This window comes from Mus musculus, chromosome 4, assembly GCF_000001635.26.
Source record: "Mus musculus strain C57BL/6J chromosome 4, GRCm38.p6 C57BL/6J".
Taxonomy (NCBI): domain Eukaryota; kingdom Metazoa; phylum Chordata; class Mammalia; order Rodentia; family Muridae; genus Mus; species Mus musculus.
In genome coordinates this window covers 126,771,773-126,789,375 of record NC_000070.6, presented here as the reverse complement: position 1 = coordinate 126,789,375, position 17,603 = coordinate 126,771,773, and the positions used below count along the sequence as shown (strand labels likewise).

The 17,603-nt window shown below is 43.3% G+C and overlaps 1 protein-coding gene across 9 annotated transcripts in view; it reads right to left on the bottom strand.

Annotated features, from left to right (window-relative positions):
• Positions 1 to 17,603, bottom strand: part of AU040320 (expressed sequence AU040320) — a 116,148-nt gene that overhangs the window by 80,319 nt on the left and 18,226 nt on the right. Inside the window, exons 3-4 of one of the 9 annotated variants that reach the window (NM_001355196.1) lie at positions 1,179 to 1,399; positions 982 to 1,095 (exon numbers count right to left, since the gene is read on the bottom strand). The exons of 7 other annotated variants lie outside the window; for them this stretch is intronic. In NM_001355196.1, coding sequence (NP_001342125.1) covers positions 982 to 1,060 — 79 coding nt within the window. In that variant the 5' untranslated portion in view covers positions 1,061 to 1,095; positions 1,179 to 1,399. The remainder of the gene's footprint in view (positions 1 to 981; positions 1,096 to 1,178; positions 1,400 to 17,603) is intronic. One more of the 9 variants, XM_017319898.2, reaches the window with a different exon arrangement.

Genomic DNA, 17,603 nt, shown 5'->3' with positions numbered 1-17,603 from the left:
ATGTAGATGTGTGCATGCACATGCATGTGTGTAGATTTAAATTACAGATAGAAAACATGCAATAGAATCAGAGCATTGAGGAAATGAATGAGTACATTTGCATATACACATAACTGAAAACACACTCCAACTAAAGCAACAACCTGTTAATTGGCCAGAACCAATCTGACTCCCACGAAATATTCACTAAATATCCAACAGACTAAATGTGGACACTAATCAACTGGGAAATAAAAAGAAGACAAAGGCAGACTTCTAGACTACTGAGTCAGAAGTTCTATGTATGGAAGCCAGTCTGCCATTATTCTCTGAAAAATGAGAGCTACATTGGCACCAACCTAACACCAGACAAGGCAATTTAGATAATCAGAGTAAACAGAACTTCCCTAAGAAAAGACAAGGAAATAACAAAGCCAAAATAAAAAAGAAGCCATGGAAATACCCTCTGTGTCTTTATCTACCTCTCCACAGCCATTCACAGCATGAATGAGGCTTGGTAAGAGCTGTGTCTACAGTCATTGCTATGAGCAATAAACTGTGGCTTGGTGATTTATAAACAATGGTAAAAGCCAGGCATGGTGGCACACACCTCTATTTTTTATTTTATTTATTTATTTATTTATTTTTTGTTGGTTTTGTTTGTTTGATTGTTTTTGAGACAGGTCTTCTCTGTGTAGCCCTGGCTGTCTGGAACTCATGTTATAGACCAGGCTGGCCTCGAAATCAGAGATCTTCCTGCCTCTGCCTCCCAAGTGCTGGGATTAAAAGTGAGTGCTGCATGTGTGCGTGCACACACACACACACACACACACACACACACACACACACACACACATATCCAGAGCTACACAGTAAGGTGCTGTATTAATAAGTAAATAAGTCAGTAAATACTGCTAGCTACCTTTGTATCATCAAAACAACTCCGAAATATTCCAAGACAGCAACCTTGTAGCAAGTCTTCAGATCTCCTTTATTACTCACCAGAGACATCATCACGACAATACTCATGAAAGGTAATGACCGTGTCGTGATTTCCATGAACAAGCCATCCCACTGTCATCTCTAAATCACTCTCTAGGATTCACAGCCGAGCAGCTGTAGAGATGAGAGGCAATGGACATATATGTAATAAAGCCTTTAGCATATCTCCACAACAGAGGTATGAATTCTAAACTCACCTGGCCTTGGAGACTTTGAAGTCACCAGTTCTGCACTGTGACGTTCTGATTCCTAAAGTCATTGGGTATCACTTTGACAGCAATCATCTCAGGGATCAGGTTCAAGTCCTGTCTGTTACCCTCAGTCCAGGGAATCATCCCAGCACAGATATATATGATATATAACTGGCATTCATGTAAAGAATCCGGTATCCACTGCCAGACAAATCAGCCTCAGGCAACTGTTAAGCTCAGAAAAATATGTATGAGTGACACATGAGGAAAGCAAGAGTCTTCTGTGAAAATGATGAGTACATTCTCTGTCTACCTGCCCAACTCTTAGAAACACGAGGCTCTGACAGACAGTGTCCTGTGAAGGAGCTACTGAGGCACAGAGGGAGAAGCTACCATGGGTAACGTCTGTATAGGAAAAGAGTTAAGACAACAAGAGGAATCTGAATGAGGTGATCAGAGTAACCATTGTACCGACATGGTACTTATGTCAACAGAAAAAGATGGTTAGGATTAAGTAGAGTAGCTGCATCCAGCTTTCAAAAGAGAAAACACCAACATTTGGAGGGACCATGAGAGAAAATCTAGCACACACAGCCACTCAAGAGAACTGAAGTTTAATGGTTCAAAATACAAAAGAGCTAAAGGAGATCTATGAGGAGCTCAGAGAATCGTAGGAAGACTGTTGACGTAGAACTGGTCCTTCCAAAAGCACAAGCTGAAACCTATAAAGACAGTTTTCCGTGAGACCCATCACTGGCCTGCCAGACAGAGTACACCCATTACCAAGAAGAAAGTTCCTTCAATTATGAAGTGACCAATCACAAACTCAGGCTGTTGGCAGGTGTAGGGACTAGAATCTAGGGGTCTGTGAGGATTCTTGGATAAGAAATACTACTGTACTGCTTGAATCTGAGAGGGCCTTTCTTCTTGTGTGCATGACAGATGGTCACTAACCTGTGGCCACTACCCCAGTGATTCACCAATGTAAAGAAGTCTCTGGGGCTGGTGAGATGGCTCAGCGATTATGATCATGTGCTGCTCTTGCAAAGGATGAGAGTTCAATGCCCAGTACCCACAAGGCAGTTGACAACTGCTTATAACTCCAGTTCCATGAGACCAAATGCCCCTTTCTGACCCCCTCAGGACTGCACTCAAGTGAACCAACCCATACTCAGACAGACAGACAGACAGATAGACAGACAGACAGACAGACACACATTAAAAATAAATTAAAAAAAATAATCCCTGGGGCGTGGCCAGTGTGTTTTTGATTTGTGTGTGCACAGAGGAGATCAGAAGACAACTTGCTGAAGTCGGTTCTCTTCTTCCATTATATGGTTCATAGGAATGGAACTCAAGTTTTCAGGATTGGCAGCAAGCAGCTTTACATACTGAACCATCTTGCCAGTCTGAGAGGGAGTCCTTTTTAATACAGCCAAAAGTTCCCTTATGTGTAGATAACCTGAAGGTTCCTCTTCGTTTCCTGTGACTGGCCAAATAAAAGTAGGGTCAGTCAGGGACCTGCCTGTGTGTGTGGAAGCTCCGTGTCTTAGAAAGCCCTTCTCAGAAGAAAACAAAACAAAACCACATTATTCTTTTTTGTTGTTTTCTATTTTTTTAAGGTTTTTTTGTTTGTTTTTTGTTTTTGTTTTTTGAGACTGAGTTTCTCTGTGTAGCCCTGGCTATCCTGGAACTCACTCTGTAGACCACGCTGGCCTCGAATTTAGAAATCCGCCTGCCTCTGCTTCCTAAGTGCTGGGATTAAAGGTGTGCGCCACCACTGCCGGGCTTAAGTTTTTTTAATCATTATCAAATGGGAAGATATTGTAATACTCAAAGTTTTGGGGGTTTTGTTTGTTTGTTTGTTTAAATTAAAATACCTCTTGTGCTTTATTGTACTTAAAAACCTTTAGGAAGACCTCAACCTTTTTTTTTTTTTTTTTTTTGGTTTTTCGAGACAGGGTTTCTCTGTATAGCCCTGGCTGTCCTGGACCTCACTTTGTAGACCAGGCTGGCCTCGAACTCAGAAATCCGCCTGCCTCTGCCTCCCGAGTGCTGGGATTAAAGGCGTGTGCCACCACGCCTGGCTAGGAAGACCTCAACTTTTATTAGTTATCAAATAAAACATGTCAGAGAGAACCCCTATTACCATGTAATGTGGGAACTTCTTTAGGGTTAACAAGAGCATTTGCTCAGCATGCACAAAGACTCAGCACCACAGAAAATTAGGCAAGGGGACAGGAGGAAGAGGAAGGAGGATGAGAAGTTTAAGATCTTTTTCAGCTACGTAGCAAGTTCAAACCCAGCCTGCGATACATGAGACACAGTGTTGAAATGTTGAGAGAGACAGGAAGAGAATATATTATTAAATGTAGTTAGATGTAGTAAATCACATATAAGCAACTTATTCCTTTTGATTATCAAAAAGGAAGAATTTGTACAGTGATATGGCTTAACATTAAAGACAGGGTGACTTGAATTTGATCTTTTGAACCCACATAAAGGAAGGTGAGAATAGACTCCATCCACAAAGTTTATCTTCTGACCTCCACATGCATGACCTGACATGTATATACATGCCCATGTATGAATATACAAACATAAATAAATATATAAAAAAGTACGACAGTTTGCAGAAGTTGGTTCTCTCCTTTGACCATGTGTGCCCTAAGGAACAAACTCCTGATGTCTGGCTTGGTGGCAGGCTTCTTTACCCACTGAGCCATCTTGCTGGCTCAGTTAGCCTTTTAAAGTGTCAGATAGTATTTTAGGTTCTGTGGGCCTTAAGGTCTCTACTGCAACTACTTCATTGCCATAGTAGAACAAAAGCAGCCATGCTGTTCTAATAAAACTTTATGTACAGAAACAGGAAACAGGGGTAAGTAAGGACAGCGAATGGATAGATATGATGGAAACATGCTATATGCATGTATGAAAACACTTAATAAAATAATTATATGTCATCAAAATGCCCCAAGAATATTTTTAAAACCAACAAAACAGGGAGCAGCCAGTGTCTGCTGGGGGTAATCTGTAGACCCCAGCTTACCATGTCTCTGATAACACACCTTCTGACTTTGTTGTTGTTTTGTCTTTTGAGAAATAGTCTCACTCCATAGTCCAGGCTAGTCTTGAAATCACAGCAATCCTCCTAGCTCAGCCTCTTGAATACTAGGACTATAAGAGCGAGTCAATATGCTCCACGCCTTTCCTTTTTTTAAATACTCATTTTTCTCATTTTTAAAAAAAAGATTTATCTATTTATTTATTTATTTATTTATTTATTTATTTATTTATTTATAGTATGTCTTCAGACAGCAGAAAAGGGCATCAGATCCCATTACAGATGGTTGTGAGCCACCATGTGGTTGCTGGAAATTGAACTCAGGACCTCCAGAAGAGCAGTCAGTGCTCTTAACCTCTGAGCCATCTCACCAGCCCCGTTTTTCTCGTTTTTAATTTTGAGTGTGAGAGCACATGATGAGTGTAGGTCCCTGGAATCAAGTTACAGGCAGCTGTGAGCCTTTCTGACATGGATGCTGGGACCCACACAAATGCTTCTTACCTCTACGCCATCTCTCTGGTCCTACTCTTCTGCATTCTTGGTATTTTGTGACAGTGTTCTTTTTTTCTTGTGATAGGTTTGAGTTTATTAGGTTTATTAATTTTTCAAACCACATTTTATTTTTATTGATTTTTTTCCCTCTATGGTCTTCTGTTTGCTTACTTGTGTTTCATTAATTGCTCTTAATGTATTATTCTTTTTCAATGTTTTATAGAGGTATAAAACATTAGTTTCCTATCGTAAAAATTGAGCCTGCCAGCTTTGGTAGTACACATTTGTAAGCCCACCACTTGGGAAGCTGAGGCAGGTCACAGTGATCTCCAAGCCAGCCTGGGCTACAGAGCAAGATCCTGTTTCTAAAAAACAAATAAGTAAACAAAGTTTAGCCATTATTTACATAAAATACCTACGTAAACAAAAGCAGTATTTTATCACTATTAAATGCTACTTACTGGTGTTTTCTCATTCTAGTGACCAAATACCTGAGAGAAAGCAGTGTGAGGACAGAAAGCCTCTCTGTTTGCCTCCAGCTCAGCAGAATACGATCCACCACGGAGGGGACTGGTCTATGGTACCAAGCAGGAGACAGAGAGAAGGGAGCTGGTGCTCAGCTGGCCTTATCCTTTCCCCTTTCTATGCAGTCTGGGACCTGAGCCCATGAGTGAAGATGCCACACATTTTCAACATGGGTCTTCAGTTCAACCCCCTCCCTGAAAACGCCTTAATATACACTCCAATGTATGCCTCATTGGTGGGCTAAGTGCTTACTAATCCAGTCAAGGTGGCCATAGGAATAAGCCATCACACGCCTGTTCCATTGGGGTTTCATAATTAGAAAACAGTTCTTCCCCACCCATTCACTGGATGAGAAAAAATCCCTCCTCTTGGATGATGAAGAGATAATTAGCCATCGTTTTTTTTTTTTAATATGCACTGGAGTCAGACGCCCGGAACTGCACTTATGCACTGGTGTGAGGGAGTCAGACCCCCTGGAACTGGATTTACTGACAGTTGTGAGCTGCCATGTGAGTACTGGGAACTGAACCTGGGTCCTCTGGAAGAACAGCCAATGCTCTTAACCACTGAGCCATCCTCCAGGCCGGGTAATTAACCATCTTAAGCAGATGCCAGCCCTAACTTCAGCTCTGAACACCAGCCACTAGAAATGTAACCTATGAAGGATAACTTGACTTCTCCAAGATTCAGTTGCTGCTGCTCTTGGAGACAGTTAGTGAGAGGAGGGGGCGGGGCACTGAGGGAGTCAATATTGCATTCCAGAAGAACGTGGATAAAAGGTGAGGTGAAAATAAACTCCAATTTTAGATCAGTTCCTCTTCCTGCCCACGCCTCCATAGGCTGGCTCTGCTCCCAGGGCTTAGCAAAGCAATATTAAATGCTTACAAAAAAGGGCTTACAGTTGGTAGAACCCGAGACTGAAAACCCTTTGAGAACGGCTGGAGCTCACTGTTGGGAGGAACATATAAAAATCTCAGCCAGAGTGGGAGCAACGAGCAAAGCTAATCACTGTCTATAATGACGGCAAAGCAAAGAAGACAGAACTCCCATCTGTGTTACCTGGATGATCCCCAAAACAAGAGGCCCTGGAACTAGCAACGCTTATTCTCACCACTCCTCAAAAAAGCAGAATTCTAATAAATCTGGCACAAAATCTAGACCAGGTTCCATAATTCCAAGTAGCAGAGTGAAAAAGTCTACAGAATAAATGAATTATTGCCAGGAGGAAATTCACTAAATGCTTTCAGTAAGCCGTGAAGAACTCTGGAAATATTTAGAGACACTGCAGTTGCCTCTGGCATTCTTAAAGCTCAGGCAGGTAAGAAGCCTGATTTCAGGAGCAAACTTGGAAACTCCACTGGCTGGCAACCACATGGGGGAATAAATACAGAACACCCACTACCTCAAAAACCACACGAGAAAGCGCCCGGGAACTGAACCAGATCCACCATGCTGCATCCAAAGGGAAGGGCTGTGATGGCGGAAATAGAAGTAGGGACCAGCGTTGCTTCAGAAAAGAAAAAACCCTGAGCAGCTGATACGTTCTTCCCTGGGGTGGGTTTTTTTTTCTGCAGAAAACAGCGCAAAGAGGGCATTGGTTGGTTGGTAAAATCTGCACGTTTTAGTGACTGTTTTAATTTATCAGAGCTAAAATTATTTTTATGAAGTCTCACAATTCAGTAACAATGTATAGAATTCATCAAATGTTTTCCTCTGGACCCATTAATGAGCTATTAGTCAGTGGTAAAGCAGAGCCTTAGATTTGGTACTAAACCTGTGAACTGCGGCTGTACGCCATCTACTTTCCACCAGCCATCATCAAAGGCAGGCTGTGTCTCAGCTATGATGAATGCCCCAGAAAACTGGGAAACAGGCACACTATTAGAACTGCTCAAAAGCCACCTTAAGAGCACCCCACCCTTCTTTTGCTGTCAGGATGTCTGTTGCCTATACACCCACTAGTGAACAAATACAAAACTGGTGCCACGTTCCTCCCCACACCAGCTTTCCTCTGCAGAGAGTATGCTCTGCAGAGGAAAGGCCAGGCCCGGGGGGTGGGGGGTGTTAACAAAAACCCTTCCACTGGGTGCAATTAGGTATTATGAAGTTTGAAAAAAGCCAGAGTAATACCATTCCCCCCTCCTCTTTCTCAAAAGGGCCAGCACTTTTTTCCTCTTAACTGCACAAGTTGGACTAAAGGTAGCAGCTGCCTCACAAAGCAAGGCTTTGAAAAGAAAATAATTACTAAGCGCTTGCTGCCTTTGCTGTGTGCCTAGATTGTTAAGAGCAGTTTGTTTAATGTTATGGTGTAGGTAACTTGCTGAAACTAAACTCTGCTAAACAAGAGTCATTGGCCTTTCACTCCTTTCCTGTGGCTGCAGCGTTTCCATGTTCCAATGGGTCATTATGACAAACTCTCCAGGACACAGCTGTCCAACTCATATGTCTCTGCTGTTATTTACATTAACGTTTGCTGATCTGTAAAGATGAAAAAAACTTTTCAGAGTTAGAGAGATGGCTCAAGGGTTAAGAGCACTGGCTGTTCTTCCAGAGGACTGGGGTTCAATTCCCACTGGAATTGTAAGGCCTACATTTCTGCCCTGGATGGTCTCTGTCCACCTCATGCAGCCTTCCTCTGTAAGTGCTAGGCCTGAACCTTGTAGCTTTGGGTTTACGGGCTCAGTAAGATGCTTGACACTCTGTAAACATCCGTAGATTTCCCTTAGTTTTTAAGTTCATTCAATGGTTAAATAAATCACTTGCGTTTTAGTCATTGGAGTGAGATTCCCATGCCGAGAAGTCTCCTTGGAAATCAGTTAAGTTAGGTATGGTAAGGCTGCCTGCCATCTCAGCCCTCATGAGACTGACACTCAGGAGGACCAAGGCTAGACCCGACCTCACACGGAAGAGGAGGAGGGAGGGGAACTGAGGAATGCACTCACGCAGAAGCATGATGAGTGTGCAGAGCGAACCTGAAGAAAATGCTCAGTGGCCAAAGGGACCACTGAGTATTGAGCCAGCTAGGAAATAGGCTTTCCTGTCAAGACCCTAAGCTGGAAAGTTCTTTCAAAGCACAATGCAATCTTTATGAAAGGACCAACCAAGTCTCAGATCCTAGAGCTGCCTATTTCAGACCACTCCATTTCACTTCAAGATGAGAGAGGTTTTCACCATGGAAACTTCTGAACAAAGTCCACAGTGGAGAGCAGCTTCTTAGTCTATCCAGGCAGAGAGAGCACACAGACACACACACAGACACAGACACAGACACACACACACACACACACACACACACACACACACACACCCGCCCATTGCTGCAAATACCTGCTCCACTCCCCTGCCCTTGGCTGAAAAAGACACATTTTAAACATCTCAAAGCTCTGGCCACCTATGAGAAAACATGGAAAGCATTCTATCTGGGTTTTAATTCTGAGGCCTCCAGCTCCTGCCTGCTCCTTACTAATAAATGAAAAGTTTGCATTAATTGGATATAGTTGTCATGACGTTTCAAAGGCCCATCTGTCAAGGTTTAGCCCAGAGGCATTTTTCACAACCAAGTGTTAATCAAATCACTGGTATGGCTGAAAATAGCTCTCTTACCATAAAGTCACCTGCTCAGAAACAATCCAGTCATTAAGGCCTTTATAATATTTCAAGGCAGATTGAAGGCAAATGATTAAAACGTGTACTTTAAAAAAAAAGAAAAACAACCAACAACCCTGTAACTAGGGGGGTTACGTTGCTGCATGTGATGTACTCAGAATCCTGATTTGCTTTTTCTCCCACCACCTTATGACTAAAAGACTCTAGAGAATGCTGTCAGCAAGGAGAGCACGCCTCCAAACCTCAGCGTGAGAGGAGCCCACACCTCTCCATGGAAGGCTGTCTTTGTATTGCAAAAGCACAGGTATCAAATGATAACAGATAAGCTTTGATTTGTATATAAAAGTGTGGGCTCTGGGAAGGAAAGAAAATGTAAAAAATAAAAAGTACCTAGCTCTGAAGCCAGGAGCTAGCAGTCCCTGCGCGGCGCGGCCCCCTCGTCCCTGTTATTGTTAGGAAGCTGCAGTTGATTGCCGTCTCTGACTGCAGTTATTATGAGCTGATAAATTATTTGCATTCAACTACAATCACACCAACCTCCTTCTGAAACCCACACAAAGAACCTTGAATCAGAGCCCTGTTTTGTTTTGGAGAAGGCTTTTCCCCCCACCCCTGGTTTGTTTTCTTGTTTCTAAAGAAAAGGTCATTTAGAAAGCTACAGCAAAGTCGTACAGATTAAATAAATTAGCAATGAGCATGAAAGGAAACAAAGAAAAATACAGCTAGCTGTAAAACGTTATTTCAGCAGATATGGCAAATAGAGGAAAAGTTTGTCACTTTATCCATTGAAAGCCTCCCTTCTGTAGCATTATGTAAGTGTCATAAAAAAATAATTAAAAAAAAAAAAAACATCTGCAGCAGGCTGAACTGGGACATATGAGGACTCGACACAACTGAGCTTCCAAAACTTAAATATCTCAAAGCACTTTTTTGCTTATAGCAAATAAAACGGAGGGCTGCAGATGCTTCCTCATCTGTGTGTAAATGAAAGCGGAGCCGTGTGAGTAGTTAGTATTCTTAGAACTGCTGAGAGCCAGTTTATTTAAATTAAATCAAAGCCAATCTGTATCTGTACAAAAATAATGTTCTCAGGGCTCTGACTCTCTAGACGCTACAGAGCTGCAGTATTCTCCCTCCATAGCTTCCTCTGACATAAAGAAGTGAAAATCTGAGCCGGGCAGACTGAAACCACTTCAGAGGAATCCAGGAGAGGGGGGTTCAAAGGAATCAAAATAGCCCGAGTCTCACCAGCCGCCTGCGATGGAGAGGGCTGGGCTCCTCTCTGCCCTATTCTTTGTGCTCCCATGGCACATCTTAGACTGTGTCATGTGTCCATCCTTTCTCCCTCTTCCCTGCTCCATACTGTGAACTCTAATGGTAGGAACTAGGTTGATTTTAGCCTGGTATAGTATCTATTGACCTGAAAAGTATTTACAGTATGTAATAACGCCTAGCTATTGGTTGTCACTATCTGGATGGCATATCTTAAAGAAGGCTGGAAGGGTAGCTCACTTGGTAAGATGCCTACTGCACAAGCCTGAAGACCTGAGTTCAGAGCCCCATGAGAAAAGCCAGGGGCAGTAGCTGGGCCTGGAACCCCAGGTCTGAAGGGGGGGCTGGTAGAGAGTCATGAGCATCCCTGAAGCTCTCTGGCCAGCCCGCCTGGTCTAACTAACTCATGTTCTGGTTTAGTGAAAGTTTCATTCTCACAAAACATAGGTAAGGCCAGGCGTGGTCGCACTCAGGAGGCAGAGGGAGCAGATCTCTGTGAGTTTGTACTCCTGGTCCACATAGTGATTTCCAGGCTATATAGTGATGACCTTATCTAAAAATGTATAAATAAATATGTAGAGAGGGTTAAAAAGACACTCAGCATCAACTTCTGGCCTTTACCTGCATAAGCACACATGCATATATACCCATGTGCACATATATACACATCCCACACAAAAAATAAAATTAAAAACAATAAATATGGGCTGGCGAGATGGCTCAGCGGGTAGGAGCACTGACTGCTCTTCCAAAGGTCCTGAGTTCAATTCCCAGCAACCACATAGTGGCTCACAACCACCCGTATTGAGATCTGACGCCCTCTTCTGGTGTGTCTGAAGACAGTAATAGTATACTTATTTATAATAAACAAACCTTAAAACAAAACAATAAATATCTTAGGGAACTTATTAAAAATGCAGCTGGTAGGGACACAGGACTGTATTTCTGTAATAGAGTACTTGCCTAATATGCTAAAGACTGTGAATTCAATTCCCAGTACTTGAAAAAATTAGCATAATTGAAGCCTCCAACTATGACAAACACCCCTAAAGCGCCAAGGGTTACTAATACTAGAAAAGTGCAGCGCTATGGCGTGCAGACATTTTTGTCCTCTTACCCAGTACAGACATGCAGCTTCAACTGGCTTTACTTTCATGACATATATTTTGATACATTGTTCTTTACCCTATACTTTCACATTTTCACATTTCATAATTTATGCAGTCTACTGACAAATTTAAAATCTGGATGAGTTGGTCAAGGCTCCTGACCACTAATTACCTATTCTGGACTCTCTCCAAACACAAAGAGATTGCTGTCTCTATGAAATGACATTGTTTCTGGGTTTAGTCAAAAGAAAGTAATTCCAAGATTGATTCTAGGCAGGGCATCAAAACATGTCATGTGTGTCTGTCTCTGACACATGACAACCTCTAGGAGCCTGCGGAATACAGGGGCTTCCACCCTCTACCGTTTCTTCCCCACTGATGGAGGCAGCCATGCTGCAAGTACTTCCCACAGAAGTACGGAAGGGTGGAGGCAAAACAGCTCAATCAAAGCAGCTCGGGAAGGGAAAGGAATGGAGAGAACACTTGTCAGAGAAAAGCTCTAGGCACAGACAAGAAAAGTTTTGCTTCTGTCTTGTCCATCCTGGGTAGATAATCCTGTTCTAGGTCTGCCTTCCTGAGCCGAGAGGCTGAGCTTCCACCCTTTAACCTTCACAGAAGGAACAGCAGTAAAATCCACCATGTTATTTGGAAAGCACCTTGTGAGAAATGTCAGTGTGCAGCTTCTGAGCGCACCCTGGGGAGCGAGCACTGCAGAGGGCAACTCTGAAAGCCAAGCAGTCAGGAGCTGGTAGAGGGGAGCACACAGGGAGAGGCAAGCTGGGCTGCTGTAGTGCAGACTCGGAGTTGCAAGTTACAGACCAGATGCCGAAGACTGACCCTACAGGATACAAATTACTTGATTTTATGAAATGGAATATGGCTCTTGAGTGCCTATGTACAAGGCAGCTTCATTTATTCTGATTAAGACTCATTCACGCTGGCAGGCCCATTTCCATAGCCTCCAGCTGACTCGGGTTGCTTTCGGTCAATAAACAGTGAGTTGTGGGCTAGTGGGCATTTTTAACAGGTAGAGAACAGTTCCCTTAAAACTGTAAAACCCGAATCAGAAATGAACACTAACCCAACCAATGGACAGAAGCAGCTGAGCCCTGTTGTTGAGTTAGGGAAGGCTGAAAGAAGCTGAGGAGAAGGGCGATCCTATAGGAGGACCAGCAGTCTCAATTAATCTGGACCCCCGAGATCTTTCAAACACTGGGCCACCAAACAGACAGTATACACCAGCTGATATGAGGCCCCCAACACACATACTGTAGAGGACTTCCAGGTCTGTGTTTATTCAGAGATGATGCACCTATCCGTCAAGAGACTGGGGGCCCAAGGGAGTTTAGAGGTCAGATGGGGTGGAGGGTGGGGGCATCCATGTGGAGATGGGGTGTGGTGGGGAGGAGGTGTGGGATGTGGAACAGTTGGAGGGTGGGAGGGGAGGGGCAGGGAATAGAATATGGAGTGTAAAAAATGAATTACAAATAAAATTAAATTTAAAAAATTCCTCAACAATATTTTATTTAAAAAAAAAAAGCAATGGAAACCCCACTCCTCCTCTCACCTCCCCCTTTACTACCTACAGGTGAGAGAACTTGGGAGCACACATTTATCTCAACCAAAATGTGTTGTGCGCTAGAATCAAAACATAACATCGAGCCAGCTGGAAGAACATTCCTGGAAACAATGTCTGCAGAGTGAGTTTTCCAGGGGAACCAGGCAAGACGCTCCAGCACCATCCTTAGGGACAGAGGTCCAGAGCTTCAGTCGGGTCTCGGCCAGGGTTGCTCCACTTCACACTCCTTAGACACCATCAGTGCTGGCTAACTCCCCATCAAGGGGAACTCCTTCTTATCTATGGTACTGTCTAGTCCCCTTGTGATTGACAGGGGAATTCATGATCCTGGAGATCTTCACCTGAGTAACAAACGAAACCAAAAGGACAAGAACATCCTGATGCCAGTCAGACCTTTGAGTATTGATTGGCTGCCCTACCCAGTGCCCATGAATGAAATCATCTAAAATGGAGCAAAGACTATAGGGATAATACTTGTTCTGTCTGTCCAGATAAATACGCTGACTAGGGATGTAGATTATTCAAGGTGAGAGTAAGTTGGCTTGAAAGAGAATTATACCTGCATAATTGTGACTTGTGGTACAAACAAATTGATCGAACCCAAGGCCTCCTGCATGCTAGGCAAGTGCTCTACCACTGAGATGTATCTCCAGCCTGTTTGCTTTTTGATGCGCCACATGGTTCATGATGGCCTAGAACTCCCCACCAACCCCATTAACCCCTCAGCCTTCTAAGGAAAGGACATGCAAATGTTATCACCTCAGGCTCTATTACATCATTCTTAGCAGAGAATTACAGCTAGAATACTCAGAGTATTAATCAAGTTAGTAAGACTACTGAGGCCTTGAGCACACAGAAATCCACCTGCCTTTGCTTCTCAAGTGCCCAGCAATATCAATTCTTATATCTTCTCTCTGAAACATATCCAGTACCATCTGCAGTCAACAGTAGCTATGGGAGCTTACCCTCATGGGCTGACTCTTATTAAGGAAGCCCCTGGATGGAGGATCAGAAAGGCAGCTTAGAAACCAGACCCACTGGGTGTAGTGGTGCATACCTATAATCCCAACATTCAACTTTAAGGCCTGTCTGAGCTATGGGACTCTGCCTTAACCTCTCCCCCTGTGCCTTAAACACACAGAAACCAAGCAGAGCCTAGGGCTGGGGCTGCAGCCCAGTGGCTGAGTGGTAGAACTATGCTTCTTATGTGTCTGACCCTGGGCCTCATGCACACGTTAAACAAACAATAAAAAGTAAACCAAGAGCCCAATAATTTTAACTCAGACTTCCCAGCACTGCTTGGCTGGAAACAGGCATCTGGAGCCCCAGCCACATATACTCCTGAGCACATTCCAGTGCTTTAAATTAGCAGCTAATCTAAATACTGAGATTTTTATAAAATCGGCAAAACAGGCCAAAGGCGATGCCTTGATCTGTTATTGTATAGTTGTTCTAAACTCCATGGCTGCCTTATTGTTTCTTCTCCTGAAAAGTCCCAGGGAGAGTCCATGTGAACAGCTCTTAACTTGTGGCAGGGTTACTGTCAGGTACCCACTTCCCAGCTCTCTTCACTTTCTTATACAAATTAGTAATTAAGTTCATGTTGTGTTTGCATAGTGTTTCTAAAGGGCAAAGGAAACCCACCAAAAGTACTGTTTTCCAAGATGGAAGGATTGAAGATGATAGCCCCTCACTACAGAATGTCTAAGCTGCAGATAATGATCTCCTGTCACCAGGAGAGAGGCCAACTGACAGAGCTCTGAGCAGTCTCATAAACTTACACCAACTGAGTGTGATGTGACACGATCCCTTAAACTTGTTCATGCCAGTTAGCTGAACTCTGGAATTAAAAGGCTTGCATGGGCTGTGCTAGCAGCCAGAAAACTCCCCGTTCCCCAGCTGCCATGGATTCAAGTCATTACCCTACAATCTAAGGAGACAGATTTAGGATTAATAATTTATTACCTTCCTGTACTGCAATGTAGTTAAGGATATAGGACAGTTTGGCAGGAGAAAGTTCCTGCTGAAGGCTCATTGCTGGAAGAGATATTCCATTAGTCATCCACCCCAAATTGGGTGCCCAGCATATAGGATACAATAAATGGGAGCAACTCAAAGGGCTCTCAAAAATGCTTTTCCATGGAAATAAGGCCAATGCATGTTTAAAATATACCACAATCTTTACTTAAAAAGAAAAAAAAATATGACTTGCTTTTGTTGGCATAAGAGGGTACCCAGACCACAAAGTACTAAAAAACAAAAAAGCAATAGGCAGAAAGTGGGGTGAAGGCCAATAGCTGCCTTTGGCGCTTGTGCCTTCTACCAGGAACTCTCAGCATTCGGAACACTTATCTGGGCTCATGAACTCAAGCACAAAAGAACAGAAAGGCCTCTGGAGAGGAAGAGGCCTCTTGCTAAGCCTGGAGCCATCTTTGTGTCCCATCTGCTGTCTGTGTGGGCTCTGAGATTGTTAATCTCTCCATACAGAATTTTGTACTGATTAGAATACAGTTAAGGAACACAGAGGTCAAAATATTATCTTTGCAGTGCGAGTGAGTACAGTGGCTGGAGAATCTGGCAGAGATGTGTACCCACAACCTTGCTTCCGCTTTCCATACCGAATTACATTTATTCGACTGGGTAAATGCAGGGTGTCCTGGGAGAAGCAGACCATGGCAGGGCAAGAGGTCTTCAAGACTGGCTGCTACACATAAGTCCTAAGACTGGCCGCTACACACAATAAATAGGGTTCGCTCTGGTGGAATCACCATGCCTGACCTAAAGCTTTACTACAGAGCAATTGTGATAAAAACTGCATGGTACTGGTATAGAGACAGACAAGTAGACCAATGGAACAGAATTGAAGACCCAGAAATGAACCCACACACCTATGGTCACTTGATCTTCGACAAGGGAGCTAAAACCATCCAGTGGAAGAAAGACAGCATTTTCAACAATTGGTGCTGGCACAACTGGTTGTTATCATGTAGAAGAATGCGAATCGATCCATACTTATCTCCTTGTACTAAGGTCAAATCTAAGTGGATCAAGGAACTTCACATAAAACCAGAGACACTGAAACTTATAGAGGAGAAAGTGGGGAAAAGCCTTGAAGATATGGGCACAGGGGAAAAATTCCTGAACAGAACAGCAATGGCTTGTGCTGTAAGATCGAGAATTGACAAATGGGACCTAATGAAACTCCAAAGTTTTTGCAAGGCAAAAGACACCGTCAATAAGACAAAAAGACCACCAACAGATTGGGAAAGGATCTTTACCTATCCTAAATCAGATAGGGGACTAATATCCAACATATATAAAGAACTCAAGAAGGTGGACTTCAGAAAATCAAATAACCCCATTAAAAAATGGGGCTCAGAACTGAACAAAGAATTCTCACCTGAGGAATACCGAATGGCACAGAAGCACCTGAAAAAATGTTCAACATCCTTAATCATCAGGGAAATGCAAATCAAAACAACCCTGAGATTCTACCTCACACCAGTCAGAATGGCTAAGATCAAAAATTCAGGTGACAGCAGATGCTGGCATGGATGTGGAGAAAGAGGAACACTCCTCCATTGTTGGTGGGATTGCAGGCTTGTACAACCACTCTGGAAATCAGTCTGGCGGTTCCTCAGAAAATTGGACATAGTACTACCGGAGGATCCAGCAATACCTCTCCTGGGCATATATCCAGAAGATGCCCCAACTGGTAAGAAGGACACATGCTCCACTATCTTCATAGCAGCCTTATTTATAATAGCCAGAAGCTGGAAAGAACCCAGATGCCCCTCAACAGAGGAATGGATACAGAAAATGTGGTATATCTACACAATGGAGTACTACTCAGCTATTAAAAAGAATGAATTTATGAAATTCCTAGCCAAATGGATGGACCTGGAGGGCATCATCCTGAGTGAGGTAACACATTCACAAAGGAACTCACACAATATGTACTCACTGATAAGTGGATATTAGCCCCAAACCTAGGATTCCCAAGATGTAAGATACAATTTGCTAAACACATGAAACTTAAGAAGAATGAAGACTGAAGTGTGGACACTATGCCCCTCCTTAGAAGTGGGAACAAAACACCCATGGAAGAAGTTACAGAGACAAAGTTTGGAGCTGAGATGAAAGGATGGACCATGTAGAGACTGCCATATCCAGGGATCCACCCCATAATCAGCATCCAAACGCTGACACCATTGCATACACTAGCAAGATTTTATCGAGAGGACCCAGATGTAGCTGTCTCTTGTGAGACTATGCCGGGGCCTAGCAAACACAGAAGTGGATGCTCACAGTTAGCTATTGGATGGATCACAGGGCGCCCAATGGAGGAGCTAGAGAAAGAACCCAAGGAGCTAAAGGGATCTGCAACCCTATAGGTGGAACAACATTATGAACTAACCAGTACCCCGGAGCTCTTGACTCTAGCTGCATATGTATCAAAAGATGGCCTAGTCGGCCATCACTGGAAAGAGAGGCCCATTGGACATGCAAACTTTATATGCCCCAGAACAGGGGAATGCCAGGGCCAAAAAGGGGGAGTGGGTGGGTAGGGGAGTGGGGGTGGGTGGGTATGGGGGACTTTTGGGATAGCATTGGAAATGTAAATGAGCTAAATACCTAATAAAAAATGGAAAAAAAAAGATATCAGAGGATAAAAAAATAAAAAAATAAATAGGGTTCGCTTCTAACTCGTGAACCAGAACGAAATGAATCAGAGAAACTGTAGATACATTTTCCTCTTTGGATACGAAGAGCCCACATAACAG